The following is a 17,294-nucleotide window of genomic DNA, read 5'->3' on the forward strand; positions in this document are numbered from 1 at the left end:
ACATCTATGGAGTATTTTGAGCTGAAACTTCACAGACACATTCAGGGGACACCTTAGACTTATATTACATCTTGTAAAAAAAAAATGTTCGATGGCACCTTTAAGTGAGAAAACAAAAAGGTGGCCGTGACAGAGTTGTTTTCAGTTTTTCTGCTAATGCATTCTGATTACATGACTGATCAGGCTAAACCAACAAAAACCAGTCATGGCAATGCGTATGCTCCAGAAGAAGTCTGTGCTCTGGATGACGCTGCAGACAAGCCCACATCAAATGACAGCATTCTGTGCAAAAAGATGGGAGAAATTTGATTATTATCTTAAACTTTACACCTGCTATATTTGATCACTTGTTCTTTGATAAACATCTCACCTTGTGAGAAGACAAATTTGGACCAGTCATTGTTGATGAGGTACATGTCGAAGGCTGTTGGAAAATGTCCATGCAGCATTGTGAACAGGAGCGAGCACCCCTAGTGAAAACACTGTTGATGTTTTTGCGTGGTACCAGCCCCTGTCAAAATAGCTTTTGTCTTATGTTTAACACACAAGCAAGCTGACAATATACTGGATGTGTTTGTTTGAGTGAGCGAATTAATTAGCTAGCCTAGCAAAACAGTTCATAATGCAGAGAAGTACTCATAGGCAATATCCTTCACAAGGTTCAATAAGGTAAAAAATAATAATACCTCAAGACCATCTTTGTAGCAAATCCCTTCATACACTGAGCCAAATCCTCCTTCACCCAGCTTGTCGCAGAGTTTGTACCGCCAGGCAATATCATCTACAGTAAGTGAAATAAATGTAGTTGACGTGAAATAAAATGTTATTTAAATATAAAACAAACCAAATAAATGTTCTAATTCTCATATAATTATTATATTTGTACTTTATTCATTATTTTTTCTAATTAAGTAAATTGCAAAAAAAAGCTAAGTGGTGATTTAAAAATATGAAAAACCTAAATAAATGTTACAAATTTTTTGGGTTATAGCAGCAAACCTACCTTTGTAAGGCACTTCTGTCGGAACTGAATCAGTGAGGTCATCTTCTGTGGGACCCACTGCAGAATCAATGTCCTCATCTGCAGTGGGACTCACTGTACAGTCAGTATTATTTCCTGGTGCTGGACTCTCAGCACAGTCAATGTCCTCATATGCAGTGAGACTCACTGTACAGTCAACATCCTTTTCTGCAGTAGGACTCACAGTACAGTCAATGTCCTCATCTGCAGTGGGACTCACTGTACAGTCAACATCCTTTTCTGCTACTGTACTCTCAGTACAGTCAATGTCCCCACCTGCTGCTGGACTCACTTCAGAATGAATACCCTCATCTGCAGTGGGACTCACTGTACAGTCAATATTGTTTTCTGCTGCTGGACTCTCAGTACAGTCAATGTCCTCATATGCAGTGGGACTCACAGCAGATTCAAAGCCCTCATCTGCGGTGGAGTGCACTGCAGAGTCAAAGTTCTTATCCATTGTGGGACTTGCTGCAGAGTCAATGTCGATAACAACTGTGGGACTCAGTCCAGAGTCAATGTCGATAACAACTGTAAGACTTGATTTTCCTGCTAGACAGAAACAGAGACCAAGCATCCTGCAATAAAGCAATACCCCCCCCCCCACACACACACACACACACACACAAACACACCTTCCCTTCCCCCTGATTCAAGTCACTGAAAGTTACATATAATGTAACTTGTGTATCTATTGTTTTTCCATTTTTATGTTTGGTATTTTAAATGTCTCAGTGCAATTGGTAAAATGGTCTCAATTTCACAGCAGTCACTGGTATTATGAAGAAGATAAGGAAAACTAAGGAAAATTTTGTCCTCTCTCTTTTGTGAAAACTCACTCCTCTTCCCCCAAAACAGGTGTTGGTGCAGTAAATATTTATAACCCTTTTGTTCTGGTCTGTATATAAGGTAAATTGCAAAGCAGTCAGGGGGGATTTTCTGTAGCCAGAGGCCCCCACACAGTGATGGACAAGTGTCTTCAAACACTAATCCACCACTGTGTGCATGTGCATTTCAACTGATGTTATGCTTTTATTATTTCTAAATTGGCTTCTAATTGTCCAACTATTAAATTTTTACTTGACAAATAAAATGTTATATTTGATTTACTCTGGATTCTTCTGAAATCATTATGACCAGTAGATTATTGGAGTCCATATTTCCGCAAATCCACGTCAGGATAGATTAAAACTAAAGGTTCAATGAAAGGAGCATGTGGGCATATCATGGGACTTTTTGATTTTTGTCTATCGTCTGGCTTAGCAAGTTGCAGTACCATGACTAAGAAAACTGTGTTTTTGTATGAACAAGCATGTGGCGGTTCGACGCAAATGCATTAGTAAACTCTGCACCCTCTGACTAAGATCAGAACTGGTGAGTTTGTGATCGTGAAAAGAACTCAACGGACGAAGTGACTTTTTAAAGTGATATGGGTCCGTAATGAAAGAATAATTGAAAATATGAGATACCCAGAATAATCATATATCTAAATTAATACATAACAAATGATTAATTTCTAATTGGAAACACAACCTAAGAATAAGAATCATTTGAAATTGGAGTCAGATTAAACGAGTGAAATTAAGTGAACTGAAGTGAACTGAAAAGGCATACACGCGTTAACCTTCGCCCAGGCCGTCGGATTCTGTTTTTGGGCCGATGGGGGGTTCTTTACACAACTGTGCGACTCGCTGCAGAGTCAAAGTCGATAACAACTGTGCGAATCACTGCAGAGTCAAAGTCCATAACAATTGTGCGAATCACTGCAGAGTCAAAGTCGATAACTGTGCGACTCGCTGCAGAGTCAAAGTTGATAACAACTGTGTGAATCACTGGAGAGTCAAAGTCGATAACAACTGTGTGAATCACTGGAGAGTCAATGTCATTATCAGCTGTGGGACTCAGTCCAGAGTCAAAGTCGATAACAACTGTGGGACTCACTGCAGAGTCAATGTCGTTATCAGCTGTGGCACTCAGTCCAGAGTCAAAGTCGATAACAAATGTGGGACTCACTGCAGAGTCAAAGTCCATAACAACTGTGTGAATCACTGGAGAGTCAATGTCGTTATCAGCTGTGGGACTCACTGCAGAGTCAAAGTCGATAACTGTGCGACTCACTGCAGAGTCAAAGTTGATAACAACTGTGCGACTCACTGCAGAGTCAAAGTTGATAACAACTGTGCGAATCACTGCAGAGTCAAAGTCGATAACAACTGTGCGAATCACTGCAGAGTCAAAGTCAATAACAACTGTGCGAATCACTGGAGAGTCAATGTCGATAACAACTGTAGCACTCAGTCCAGAGTCAAAGTCGATAACAACTGTGTGAATCACTGCAGAGTCAAAGTTGATAACAACTGTAGCACTCAGTCCAGAGTCAAAGTCGATAAAAACTGTGCGACTCGCTGCAGAGTCGAAGTTGATAACAACTGTGTAACTCACTGCAGAGTCAAAGTCGATAGCAAATGAGTTTCTTACCTTTACATACTCCCAGACGCTATGCATCACAGCATTCTATTTGTGACGTCACAATGGCTCATGTATAAATGAAAAGAACGTTTTCAAAACATAACAAAATAGTCTAATGTGTCCTTCAGAATAATAACATCCACATATAGTAAGGCCCTGTACACTAGTGCGTTTTCGCACACAATGTTTTAAAATGAAAACGATCCTCATACATACTGGTGTTTGCGTTTCAGAAAAGATCTCTACACTACAAGACCGAAAATGGGCAAATTTTGTTACCATTGTTGAGGTTCATACACTGAATCTGGATGTCTGTGTAAATCTACATGATCCTGTCCAAATAATTTCTACATAATGACTTAAAAACTATTAAAATAGAACAGGATTTTATGCAATATTATAGGGCTACAATATCATGAAAGCACTACAGTATTCAGGGATCAGTGAATAAGGTCACTGTATGATGATGACATCTTCATCAATAAGCAATCAAATTCATCTTATCAGATTTTTTTTCTCTTTTTCTTTTTTTTTTTGTAATAGTTGTGCTTTAGAAACACACAGTTACAACAATTGGAGGAAAAACTAAAGATAAAATGTCAACGGCCCAACTAAAACAAGTGCTTACCTCCATAATGGTGACTTCAAACTTAACAATTTTTAATAAAACATCAACACCTTAAGAAGTTTTTTTTTTTTTTTTTTTTTTTATGAAAGAAATAAAGTCAGACTGGCTTTTTTGTAATAAGTGAAGATGCTGAGATCTAGAGAGATCTGTTAGTGTTTAATGTCCTGTTTCTATTATCTGAGTTTTGTGAGGTTACCATTGTGATGAAGAGTAGAGCCTGTGCTTCAGTCAATGATGAACCAGAAACATTGACGCTATGCTGCATGTTGCTTTATTTTTAAAGACAGCAACTTGTGTAGCTGCTGATGCAGTGATACAGTTGTTACTTTAGCTCATGCATGTGCTGTTGTCAGCTGACTTACTACAAGTGATTTGCATTTCACAGAAAAGGTTTCATAATAATAATCCAGGATTTTTTTTTTCTTTGTAAGACATTAAAGAAAATTTTTTGTTTGAACAGCCACTTTTGTTAGTCGATTTAGCTTTAATTTTCAATTAAATTGGGCAGCAGGGACAACATCACATTCCAAATAAAGTATGGTTCCCTAAACGTTCAGAGAACGTCCTGAATGTTCTGTAAAGGTCCGCCAAATAACGACCCCCAAACCTTAAAAGAACTCCACATCATGACCGTCTGTGAACGTACTGGGAACGTTACTAGGCAACATCCTTAACACCAGTGGGGACGTTCTGAGAAAGTTCTGGGAACGTAAAATTTCTAGCGGGGTATAACTGGAAACTGGCTTAAGGCTTTTTTCAGTTTCAATACAGTCTACTTGTATATTATTTTAGGATATCCAAAACCTAATGAACATGTAGCGACAATAAACAACCTATATTAAAAAGGTGTGTAGGATTTCATGTGTTTGAGTGACACTTTTTTTAACTGAAAAAAAAAAAAAAAAAAAAAAATGGAATAATGTTCATCATTTTTGAAGTCACTTTATGTATGAATTGCCTTTAATGTACTTCTGTATGACCAATTTCAGGGGTGGCCAAAACTACTATCTTCATATTTAAAGGTGCCCAAGAACATGTTTTCAAAAGATGTAATATAAGTCTAAGGTGTCCCCTGAATGTGTCTGTGAAGTTTCAGCTCAAAATACCCCATAGTTTTTTTTTAACTGCCTATTTTGGGGCATCATTATAAACGCGCCGATTTATGCAGCACGGCCCCTTTAAATCTCATGCTCTCCGCCCACGGAGCTCGTGCTTGCCTTAAACAGCTAACATTATAAACAAAGTTCACACAGCTAATATAACCCTCAAAATGGATCTTTACAAAGTGTTCATCATGCAGCATGTCTAATCGCGTAAGTAGAGTATTTATTTGGATGTTTACATTTGATTCTGAATGAGTTTGAGGCTGTGCTCCGTGGCTAAAGCTAACATTACACACTGTTGGAGAGATTTATAAAGAATGAAGTTGTGTTTATGAATTATACAGACTGCAAGTGTTTAAAAAATGAAAATAACGACAGTCTTGTCTCCGTGAATACAGTAAGAAACGATGGTAACTTTAACCACATTTAACAGTACATTAGCAACATGAAACATTTAGAAAGAAAATTTACAAATATCACTAAAAATATAATGTTATCATGGATCATGTCAGTTATTATTGCTCCATCTGCAATTTTTCGCTGTTGTTCTTGCTTGCTTACCTAGTCTGATGATTCGGCTGTGCACATCCAGACGTTTATACTGGCTGCCTTTGTGTAATGCCTTTCATAATGTTGGGAACATGGTTACGTAACAGTCGGTGTTATGTTGAGATTCGCCTGTTCTTCGGAGGTCTTTTAAACAAATGAGATTTATATAAGAAGGAGGAAACAATGGTGTTTGAGACTCACTGTATGTCTTTTCCATGTACTGAACTCTTGTTATTTAACTATGCCGAGGTAAATTCAATTTTTGAATCTAGGGCACCTTTAAAGGTAAAGCTTGATATTGCAGGTACACTACTTTCTCCAAAAAAATTTTTTTATTGTCCTTCTGGAGGGGATCAAGCCTTGATCGGAAAAAAATGTCACAAATTTTTCAACTATGCAAAGAGATATTTTTTCAGCATCAGAAGTTTTTTAAAACAATTCCACATGTAATGGCGGAGATGTTGAAAATTATTTTAATATGCAAAACAGTTACCCAGTTTACTTCCAAGTCTTGAATGCGGCACGCCTATCAAAACTGAGTGTTTCAAAGAGAGGGCCAAAAACAGGATAGAAAATAACTAAATTAGGATGTAAAAATCTTGATAATATTATAAGTGGACCTCAGAGAACATTATACAAATTAAAAGCAGTTCATGACACCTGTAAGAAGTTGCAGTCGTAAAAAAAGAATATACAATGGAAATAAATCTCACTTTTATTTCTAGATTTGTATGCCAATATTGCAGTTTTATTATTTAATGACATATGGAACTGAGCAGGTGCAATATGTACAAAATCAAACAAACAGACAAATGAAACAGAACTAATTCTCCTTGTTTCACATGAGGGCACATGATCCTAACATCAGCGGCCCATTAAGAACTGAGATTGCTACCATACTGATACCTCTGAATATTATAACTAGAACAGACAAAGAAGAAAAGAGAGCAGAAAAAAAAAAATGACACTGACAAATGGGAAGTGAAAGCTTAAGAAGGGTGGAGGACGAGCTGCACACATAAAGCCTAGCACAGAGCATCAAATTAGGCACAGCAGGATTGGTTTACATGAAAAGTGACTGTAAGCAACTAATCTAGACAAATGTGGTTTTCTCTAAGTGCAAAACCAGCGGAAAGGGTGAATTACAAAACTAAAACTGTCCTAGAGGCATTATAACGTGACGCGATGCAGTATAACACATGCGGCCACAAAACTCTCCCGATGGTAAAACAGAAAAAGTTGTGCCCTATTTAAGCCTTTGATTACATGTTCACGTCCAAAAGGCAAAGCAAGACAACATTATGACCAATTCAAGCTCTTTGTATGGAACTAGAGAACCGCTAAAGTTACCACAGTTTGTCTACAGTACATAAGCATTTATTTTCATCTTTCTCTCTTCTATAACTATTGAGATATCTTTAAAAGCTGCCTCTGGTGCCATGTTTGAAAAGCAGTGCATGGAAATGTAAGTATAAGACATTTGGCATATCACCTATACATTGATCAGAGCTCATTAAGCACAAAAATAGTTGTTTTTTGGAAGAGCAAAGTTAATGGAGAAAAAAAAAAAAGACTCAGATTTGCCATTAAATGTGTTTTTAAGGCTCGGCACATGACCTCTACATACATGCCTTGGACAATTAATGAAAAAAAAAAAATGTTTCAAGCTCTTCCATTGATTTATAACTGACAGAAAAATTATATAATGCAAATTTATGGATTTTGTTATCCTCCAATTTTCTGAGCAATTAAAATACACAGCGCAACATGTCAGTTTCAGATATGGGTCTGAACAAGTCCTTCATTCTAAAGCTCAACACCTTCAAAAAATGTAAACAGTAAGATTGTCAATCGGTTTGTTCAGAGAGCAACATAATGCACATTACCACCATACCACCATGGTAAGGGAGGGGCAGAGCTGAGCAAATCCACAATGTCAACAAAACGTGGAACAGAGGCAGCGATCAGACTGACGGAGCGGTTCAGAAATGTTCTCACTATAAATGCATAAATGATGATAATATTGTGCTATGCTAACAAAAACATGATAAAGTCAAACTGAATTTATGGTCTGAATTAATCACTTTCTTTCGTTTGTGTAGGAGTTGTTTCAACGATGCTGTATCATTTCAAGGCGGACCGGCTTAAAGCACTTGTTTTTGTCTTTTTTTGGGGTCGTGATCCCCTATAAATCAAGGGAAGCATTTGAATAATAATGGGAAAAAATGACATAAAAGGACAACACCACATTGCTTGAATGGAAGCTCTTACAATGACAGTGACTTTAGTTAAAAACCATCAAATATAACAAATTAAATGGACAAAATATCTGTAAAAAAAATGCATCCATGCTTTTGCCCAGTGCCATCTTCCCCCAAATGGAAGTGTGCGTTTATACGATTCTGAATTTGCAAGAAGATTGTAAAATGGAAGAAGACTATAATGCGAGAATTCTGGGAAACCGAGTGCAAGAGTTTCAGGTTAAACTACCTCATGGAAGATTTTTGCAAAGAGGCTGTCACGGAGAAAGAAAGAGGGATGATGATGATGCTAATGATGAAAAGAAAAATCTAGTGGAGGCAACACGTGAATTTTTTTCTTCTTTTTTTCTCTCTTTTGTTTTTTTTTTGCAGAAACATTCAAGTTACAGTTTTCCCCCGAAATAAACTACATTATAGGCCTACAATGCTGGAGTATTGCCTTATTTGACGGGTCGCCTACTTGTACAACACTACAGATTTTACAAGTAAGGAAGACAGTGCAGGATCCACGCAAATCTACAAACCTACCAAAAAGGTGTCTGATTAAATTAGTATGAAGAAGAGGAGGAGGAAGTGTAAAGAAAGTGAATATGACTCTAGTTGAGCCAGCTGTTCTTCATGACCACATACGTTGTGGATCAGGCTGGTGAAAAATCAGTGGCTATTTCCACAGACCAAGACACACAAAGTGACCTATACAGTATTGCTGTATGCTTACATCTTTGAGACACACACATTTAAAGGCCATTAACTTCCATGTTTCTAGTCCCATGATGTCCAATTACTATCCAGACATTAGCATACAATGTAAGGACAAACTCGGACACTAAACACCCAACCGTTTTGACAAGAAACACCAAGGACATAACTGGGTTAAGAGCCACAGACACAGAAAAAAAATGGCTGAATGGTTTCACTTTTTCTTTCTTTTTTTTTTTCTTTCTTTCTTTTTTTTTTCTTACAAATGGATGCATAAAATTCAAAAGTTAAATTACTGTACATAAAAAAGAAAGTCACAAAACACTATTAGTGCTGGCTGATGAGTTCATTACAGCTAGGTTGTTTTTTTTTGTTGTTGTCATTAATACTAGTCTACTTGTTGGTGAGACACCAAGGCCACGATAAACACATCAATGACCAACGGAGTAAAGCTTCCTACTTTTGGTGTGCGAGAGGCCACAAATCCCAACATACTCTTCAAATATTTAAAAAAAAAAAAAAAAAAAAAAAAAAAAGACAACAATGCAATATAATATCTTTGGGTATGTTCGTATCTATTACAGATTTAGATCTTCTAAATCCAAACGAAAATAAAGTTTAGGGAGTTTAAATATCACAAAATCGCATGTAAAATGTTCAAAATGCAAGGCTTGGTTCCTCGGGTCGCGTTTGTAAACCTCCTTTTGAAGGGGTGAACTAAAGCAGGAACCTTTGTTCCAGTAAGGCCACATCTAATGGTAGAGCACGTCTTCAAATCATCTGTTTTTGAGAGCATTTCAAATTTTAGAAAATGCAAATGGAAGATCAGGAAGACAAAAAACTGGATTTTAGAAAGGAAACATTATAAAACAGCACTAAAACTGTCGGAGTCTAAACTCGTGTCAGAACTTATCCAACTACAGTGAACTTTCTGATATTGATATGTGAGATCCTACTTGTGCCCTCGAGCAAATGAACTACACTATGGCTACCGTATCGAAGAGACACGTTGCATCCAAATCTTCTATATTGTGTTTTCTGGTTTATATTCCCGAATAAGACGTAGAAAGATGGCATTGTTCCTTTTGTGAGATCTAGACACATCGATAATGAAATGCTTAAAGGAAGCGTAGCGCATATTGTAATGCAGGCAAGGCAGAGGCATTGCTTAAAGCTCTTTTCTTTTTAAAGACTTCATAAAAACGAATGATAAAAAACAGGCCCTCTGAGTTTCTCCCAAATGAAAAATTAAAAACTAAAACTGTATGGAAAAGAAAAAAAAAAAAAAACAAAAAAAAAAAACGGTATTACAAAATACAAAGTATCAAAACTGAAGGAGTCCAAGCGAACAGATGTATATGAAGTATCTATATACAGAAAAAAAAAAAGGAGGTGAAGCTCAGAGGAGGAATAGAACCTATTTGGTAACAAAAGTGTACTATAATGTTTGATATAAAAAAGGTATGGAGAAAAAAGAAAAAAAAAATGTACCTTTACTAAAGCTTATACAATATCCTTGGTCCATAAAAACTGTCATCTCACAATTTCAATGTGACCCTTTTCCTAAGAGTTTAGACCTCCCAGGTTATGATACATCTTACCCAATCGCACACACAGACCAGAAGGAAGGAACATTGAAGACTAAACATCATTTTCAGTCGACACATTTTGTACATGGCTGATGTATCATTGCTGTGGTCTTGTCTCCATGTCTTCGACACCTGCTGGTGTTTCCTCTCAGGCATTGTCTATTGCTAGCACCAGACCGGCTCCTTAGAGAAAACCACAAGAGGGCACAGGAGAACCATCTCTCAAATATTTTGTCCTTGCCACAGGTTTTGCCTTTTTTGCCAATCCATCCCTTGATTTCCGTCTCCGCTGTTAAGGGATTTTATTTTGAAACTCAATATGCAGCACTTTTACAAATAGTTTGTAGTCTTCTGTTTCACGCATAGTACGTTGTGAGTTTGTGAGCACTGCTGCGTGTGTTATAACACCACAGCCGCGGCTGCATTAGAGGATGACGCTGTGACGGCGTTAGACGTGCTGTTGGCTCCATAGGGGGTCGTTTCTCCAGTCCCTCCCACGCTGTTGCCAGTCGTGGAAAGCAAGCTGGTGTTGCCCGCTCGTAGGATGGCGCCGGCTGCGCTGCAGTGCGGACGGGGGCCGGGTTCGGGCGTGTATGTGAATGTGAGCGTCGTCGAATAGATGATACCGTCGTTTCGGACCAGCGTCACGGGGACCTGCACCGGCTGTCGCACCCACCGCCAGCCCTCGCGGAACGCCGAGATGTCTGGGACGACGCACAGCATGCTCTCCCCACACCTTCAGAGGAAACATAATGTGTATTAATAATTCAGTCTGTTACTGCCTGCAATATTTTTAAATGACAGTGGTAATAAAAGTACATCTTTTTCCTTAACTACCACATAAAGCTTTAAAGGGATAGTTCACCCAAAAATGAAAATTTGATGTTTATCTGCTTACCCCCAGGGCATCCAAGATATAGGTGACTTTGTTTCTTCAGTAGAACACAAATGATGATTTTAACTCCAACCATTGATGTGTGTCAGCCGTATAATGCGAGTCAATGGTCACACAGTTTATAAGAGTCAATAAACATGCACAGACGAATCCAAATTAAACCCTGCGGCTCGTGACGGCACACTGATGTCCTAAGACACGAAACGATCGGTTTGTGCTAGAAACCGAACAGTATTTATATCATTTTTTTACCTCTAAAACACCACTATGTCCAACTACGTTCAGCAATCGTTTGGTGATGTCTGATCGCGCTCTGACAGCGGCAGTGATGTCTCGCTCTCATTGAAGTATATGCGCGAGACATCACTGCCATTGTCAGAGCGCGATCAGACCAAACGAATCAAGTGATGAATGCAGTTGGACATAGTGGTGTTTTAGAGGTAAAAAAAATGATATAAATAATGTTCGGTTTCAAGCACAAACCGATCGTTTCGTGTCTTAGGACATCAATGTGCCGTCACGAGCCGCAGGGTTTAATTTGGATTTGTCTGTGCCTGTTTATTTGACTCTTATAAACTGTGTGACCATTGACTCGCATTATAAGACTGACAGACATCAACGGTTGGAGTTAAAAATCATCATTTGTGTTCGACTGAAGAAACAAAGTCACCTACATCTTGGATGCTCTGGGGTAAGCAGATAAACATCAAATTTTCATTTTTGGGTGAACTATCCCTTTAATACAGATTAAACAAAACATGTGAGGTCTTGTTCACTTCAAATTTTACAAGGCAGAGGCACTTCATTTAACCTACGACCTGTCAAATCTTAACTGTCATATACTGTTGCATTTAACAGGTTTGTAAGGATTTAGGACTCCCTTGTGAAAAGGAAGAGCACTTACAGTACTTGTATTGAATATACACATGTAGTGCACTTAAAAGTATTTTTGTGTCCCTGTTACTCATCTTACATGTACTTACTACAGTAAATTACAAGCAACAAACCCTAATTAAATAACTTGTTAAATAATATTACTAAGTACTCAGTAAAATTCCCACTACAAAATAATCTGTTCATACATAAATTACATTTCAAATCCTCTTGGATTTATACTCCCTTTTCCTGTATGGATATCTTTTCAAATAATATCCATACCTGTACATGGTTTCAGCCTCTACATCACCGAACCACACCCGCAGACTTGGAGTGAAGTTCTGTCCTGTCAGCTCCAGCATCGCTACATCCCCCCCGCCATTTAACTGCTCAAACACACATAACATAGTGTACACACATTATTAACTGCAGGCAGAGATTTCTGAGTGTACAACACCAGGAAGTGTGTTACCTGTAAGCTCTCGACCACAGGCACAGGTGTGACTGGGGTGTGTACAGGGCCCATGCCCTCATAGAACGTGTATTCTGCTTTATCAGTGCTGATGATTGTCCAGGAGGCACCATCATTTATCATCTCTTTATTTGGTTCCTTTGGGCATGGAGTAGCCTACAAACACACAGACACACAAAACATCTAAAAAAATAGCATAAAATTTGATATAATATACAAGCATTATCACACAAGAACAAACCTCTTCTGGAAGCTCGAACGTGCTATGTAACCAATGAGGTTCATTCTCGTGTGTTGGGCAGCACGTTTGAGGTTTGTTCTCTTTCGTCGTTCATGTTCGGTTGAGCTTCTGCTTATGTTCGCTGATCAATGTTTACATGTGAGTAAAAGCCTAAATTAAATCTATTCATCATAAAAAGCGATCGAGTCTCTTCAGAAAATTTGGACTAAACCGCTCGATTCATATGGATTAGTTTTATGATCTCTTTATGAACTTTTTGAAGCATCAAAGTGGTCATTGCGTAGCTGTCAATGGAGAGACAGACATCGTTCAGATTTCAGCAAAAAGATTTTCATTTGTGTTCCGAAGATGAACGAAAGTCTTACGAGTTTGGAACGACATGAGGGTGAGTAATTAATGACAATTTTCATTTTGGGGTGAACTAACACTTTAATAGATGGCTACCAAAATAAATAAATATATAGATGTGAAATTACTATAAAAATGATTTTATTAACTTAAAAGTTAAGCAAAAATAATGCTTCCACTAAGGGAAAAAAAAATATATACACTACCGCTCAAAATTTTGGGATCGGTAAGATTTTTAATGTTTTTAAAAAGAAGTTTCGTCTGCTCACCAAGGGTGAGCATTTACTTAATTAAAAATACAGTAAAAACAGTAATATTGTGAAATATTATTACAATTTAAAATAACTGTTTTCTATTTGAAAATATTTTAAAATGTAATTTATTCTTGTGTTGGCAAAGCTGAATTTTCAGCATCGTTAATCCAGTCTTCAGTGTCACATGATCCTTCAGAAATCATTCTATCATGTCAATTTGCTGCTCAAAAAAACATTTATTGTTTACAATTGTACAAAATATTTGTGTACAATATTTTTTTTTCAGGATTTTTTTGAATAGATCTTTAATGAATAGAAAGTTCAAAAGAACAGTGTTTATTTGAAATCTAATCTTTTGTAACATTATAAATGTCTTTACTGCCACTTTTGATTGATTTAATGCATCCTTGCTGAATAAAAGTATTCATTTCTTTAATTTCTTACTGACCCCAAACTTTTGAACGTTAGTGTAAAATGTTACAAAAGCTTTGTATTTTAGATAAATGCTGTTCTTTTGAACTTTCTATTCATCAAGGAATCCTGAAAAAAAAAGTATACAACTGTTTTCAACATTGATAATAATAACAAATATGTCTTGAGGAACTAATCATCATATTATAATGATTTCTGAAGGATAATGTGACACTGAAGACTGGAGTAACGATGCTGAAAATTCAGCTTTGCCAACACGAGAATAAATTACTTTGTAAAATATATTCAAATAGAAAACAGTTATTTTAAATTGTAATAATTTTTCACAATATTACTGTTTTTACTGTATTTTTAATTAAATAAATTAAGCCTTGGTGAGCAGACAAAACGTTTTAAAAACATTAAAAATCTTACAGATCCCGGTAGTATACCCCTCACATTTCAGCAACCATTTTATTATACGTTCTCAAGAGACCATACTATAGAAATGAAAATTGGATATACTTTCATGTGCAGCTTGTATAACAGTACAGATTTACTGTCCTCTAAAAAAAATAACTCAACACATTATTGTAAAAATAACTGGCAAAAGAAGTGAGTACACCCTAAGTGAACATGTCAAAACTGTGTCCGAAGTGTCAATATTTTGTGTGAGCACCATTGTTATTTAGCACTGCCTTAATCCTCCTGGGCATGGAATTCACCAGAGCTGCACAGATTGTTGCTGGGATCCTCTTCTACTCCTCCATACTGACATCACGGAGCTGCTGGATGTTAGACACATGGCGCTTCTCCACCTTCCGATTGAGGAAGCCCAACAGGTGCGCAATAGGGTTCAGATCTAGAGACATACTTGGCCACTCCACCACCTTCACCTTCAGCTTCCTCAGCAAGGCAGTTGTCATCTTGGCGGTTGTGTTTGGGGTCATTATCATACCGTTCAGCCCAGTTTCTGAAGGAAGGGCATCATGTTCTGCTTCAGAATGTCACAGTACATGTTGGAATGGTACATGTTGCATGTTTCCCTCAATGAAGCGCAGCTCCCCACTACCAGCAGCACTCATGCAGCCCCAGACCATGATGTTACCACCACGATGCTTGACTGTAGGCAAGACACAATTTTCTCGGTACTCCTCACCAGAGTGTCGCTACACATGCCTGACACCATCTGAACCAAACAAGTTTATCTTAGTCTCATCAGACCACAGGACATGGTTCCAGTAATTCATGCTCTTGGACAGGTTGTCAAACTGTTTGCGGGCTTTCTTGTGAGCCAGCCTCAGAAGAGGCTTCCTTCTGGGACGACGGCCATGCAAACCGACTTGTTGCAGTGTGCGGTGTATGGTCTGACCACTGACAAGCTGACCTTCCACTTCTGCAACCTCTAAAGCAATGCTGGCAGCACTCATGCATCTGTTTACTGAAGCCAGTTTCTGCACCTGATGCACAGCACAAGGTCACAACTTCTTTGATTCAACTTCTTTGGCCTGTTCCAAGTGGAACCCGTCTTGGAAAACCTCTCACTATGACCCTGGCCACTGTACTGTAACTCAGTTTCATGGTGTTAACAATCTTCTAGGCCTAGGCCATCTTTGTGGAAAGCAACAATTCTAATTCTCAAATCCTCAGAGAGTTCTTTGCCATGAGGTGCCATGTTGAACATCCAGTGATCAATATGAGGGAATTGTACTCAAAGCACCAACTTTTAACTGCTCTAATACAAGATCCACACATTTGTATGGTCCTGTCAAGCAGGCAAAAACATGAACATGATGAATAGGACATGTGGCTTTGCATGGTTAAACAACATACAACTGTTATCACTTAGGGTGTACTCACTTTTGTTGCCAGCATTTTGACAATAATGGCTGTATGTTAAGTTATTTTCAGAGGACAGTAAATCTATACCTAAATCTATACCTACCGATTGTGTTACACCCACTGTGAAGATGAATTTCGTCTTGGAGGACAAATAAATTATCTATCTTATCTGTGTACTACTATACAAGCAGCACTTTGACTACACTAAAATATATTCTAGTTTCATTTCTATAGTATGGTCCCTTGAGAAGATATACTAAAATGGTTGCTGAAATGTGAGGGGTGTACTCACTTTTTTGTGAGATACTGTGTATATTTATTATATATATATATATATATATATATATATATATACACACACACACACACACACACACACACACACACACACATTTGACCTTCAATAAACTTTTAAGAAAAACATCGGAAAAACAACTTCATGATTTTAGAAGGATGCACATTTCCGACAAAATCATATATATATATGATATATATATGTGTGTGTGTATATATATATTTATTTATTTATTTATTAATCAGACTGCATCTAACATCTTCTTTATGAACATTACTGAGCCAACGGTAGTAAAAAGATCCGTTGTGGTACTCACTTGAAATTGGATGATCCTCTCTTGAGAAAGGCACAAGTACATCCTCTCCGTATCCTTCAGGTAAAAGGCACACTTATGCAGCTGGGAGACAGGGTCATCTGCATCCAGCAAAGCGGTCTGCTTGTCCACTTTACGGATGATCTGTGTGGGAAGTATCATATAATCTTTAGGACATATAAACTTTTTTAAACTTTCAACATTGTATTGTCTTAATGTATCCAAAGAGCTTTTTTTTTGTAGCAGTGACTGATTATGACCCCTACAGGCTTTTTATATAAACTGTCTGTTAATTATATATACTGTCACCTGATAGAAACAAAACAGAGGATAATAGAGAGAAAGGATAACATGTGGAAAAAATCATCAGATGAAGAGACACACACAGTGAGAGTCTTACCAGTCTAGGAAGAGCCATGCCAGTCACAGAGCACACAAGCTTGACAGTTTGGCCATAGTGAATGTAGCCGTCTCGCACAGTGAACTCCTCTCCTTCCGACTCTTCATCATCCACTAAAATATAATTAAAAAAGACTAATCATCAGACTGTGATCAGACCTTCCATTATAGTTGTCAACACACCAACATTTCAGTATTAATGGCATGTATGTTTTTCTATTACTAACAAATAGTTACTGCAAGTAATAAAGAAAAAAGAAACGAATCAAGAACACTGATTGGTTTTATCTTTCTTTCTTGTCATTCTTGTTTGATTGACATTAATAACTTAATAGTAGGGGTGTAAACGTACACAAACATGATGGTTTGGTATGTACCTCAGTATTAAAGTCATGGTTTGGTATGGATTTGGCACAGCAGGGGGGAGAAAACTAAAAAAAAATTATTTTCTTTTTTGTTTTTAAACAGTGGTTTATTGAATAAATTGTGTCTCTCTTTTTAAATAAATACAATTACAATTAACATTTTCTTAAGAATAAAAAAAATCTCAGCTAACGCTGTAAACTATATACAGGGAGCCCTTTCTCACACGTTACTATAACATTATAGGTTTTAATTAACAACAGAGC

At 37.4% G+C, this 17,294-nt stretch overlaps 2 protein-coding genes across 4 annotated transcripts in view; both read right to left on the minus strand.

Annotated features, from left to right (window-relative positions):
- Positions 1-1,590, minus strand: LOC125264148 (melanoma-associated antigen E1-like). Of its 2 annotated transcripts, none has more exons than XM_048183366.1 (4): positions 1,004-1,590; positions 687-781; positions 371-470; positions 1-282 (listed from the first exon to the last, which is right to left on the minus strand). In XM_048183366.1, exons 1-4 carry the CDS (start codon positions 1,479-1,481, stop codon positions 185-187), a joined length of 771 nt encoding a protein of 256 aa, XP_048039323.1. In that variant the 5' UTR covers positions 1,482-1,590; the 3' UTR covers positions 1-184. The 2 variants fall into 2 exon arrangements, with proteins under 2 accessions (XP_048039323.1, XP_048039324.1); XM_048183367.1 differs by having other exon boundaries at positions 371-511.
- A 4,877-nt stretch (positions 1,591-6,467) lies between these two features.
- The window catches only part of rbpjb (recombination signal binding protein for immunoglobulin kappa J region b), a 69,002-nt gene continuing 58,175 nt past the window's right edge, over positions 6,468-17,294 (minus strand). For both annotated transcript variants that reach the window (XM_048185256.1, XM_048185255.1), the window contains exons 7-11: positions 16,667-16,779; positions 16,270-16,410; positions 12,563-12,718; positions 12,373-12,476; positions 6,468-11,055 (exon numbers count right to left, since the gene is read on the minus strand). In XM_048185256.1, coding sequence (XP_048041213.1) covers positions 10,719-11,055; positions 12,373-12,476; positions 12,563-12,718; positions 16,270-16,410; positions 16,667-16,779 — 851 coding nt within the window. In that variant the 3' untranslated portion in view covers positions 6,468-10,718. The remainder of the gene's footprint in view (positions 11,056-12,372; positions 12,477-12,562; positions 12,719-16,269; positions 16,411-16,666; positions 16,780-17,294) is intronic.

This window comes from Megalobrama amblycephala, linkage group LG3 (assembly GCF_018812025.1).
Source record: "Megalobrama amblycephala isolate DHTTF-2021 linkage group LG3, ASM1881202v1, whole genome shotgun sequence".
NCBI classification, from domain to species: Eukaryota; Metazoa; Chordata; class Actinopteri; order Cypriniformes; family Xenocyprididae; genus Megalobrama; species Megalobrama amblycephala.

Bases quoted from the DNA above. Each gene is read 5' to 3' on its own strand.
- LOC125264148 (XM_048183366.1), bottom strand. From the start codon at position 1,481: ATGGATAAGAACTTTGACTCTGCAGTGCACTCCACCGCAGATGAGGGC. The intron at 471-686 runs GTATTATTATTT...TGTTTTCACTAG, and splicing joins GCTACAAAGATGGTCTTGAG to GGGTGCTCGCTCCTGTTCAC. The intron at 283-370 runs GTGAGATGTTTA...CTTTTTGCACAG, and splicing joins CAAATTTGTCTTCTCACAAG to AATGCTGTCATTTGATGTGG.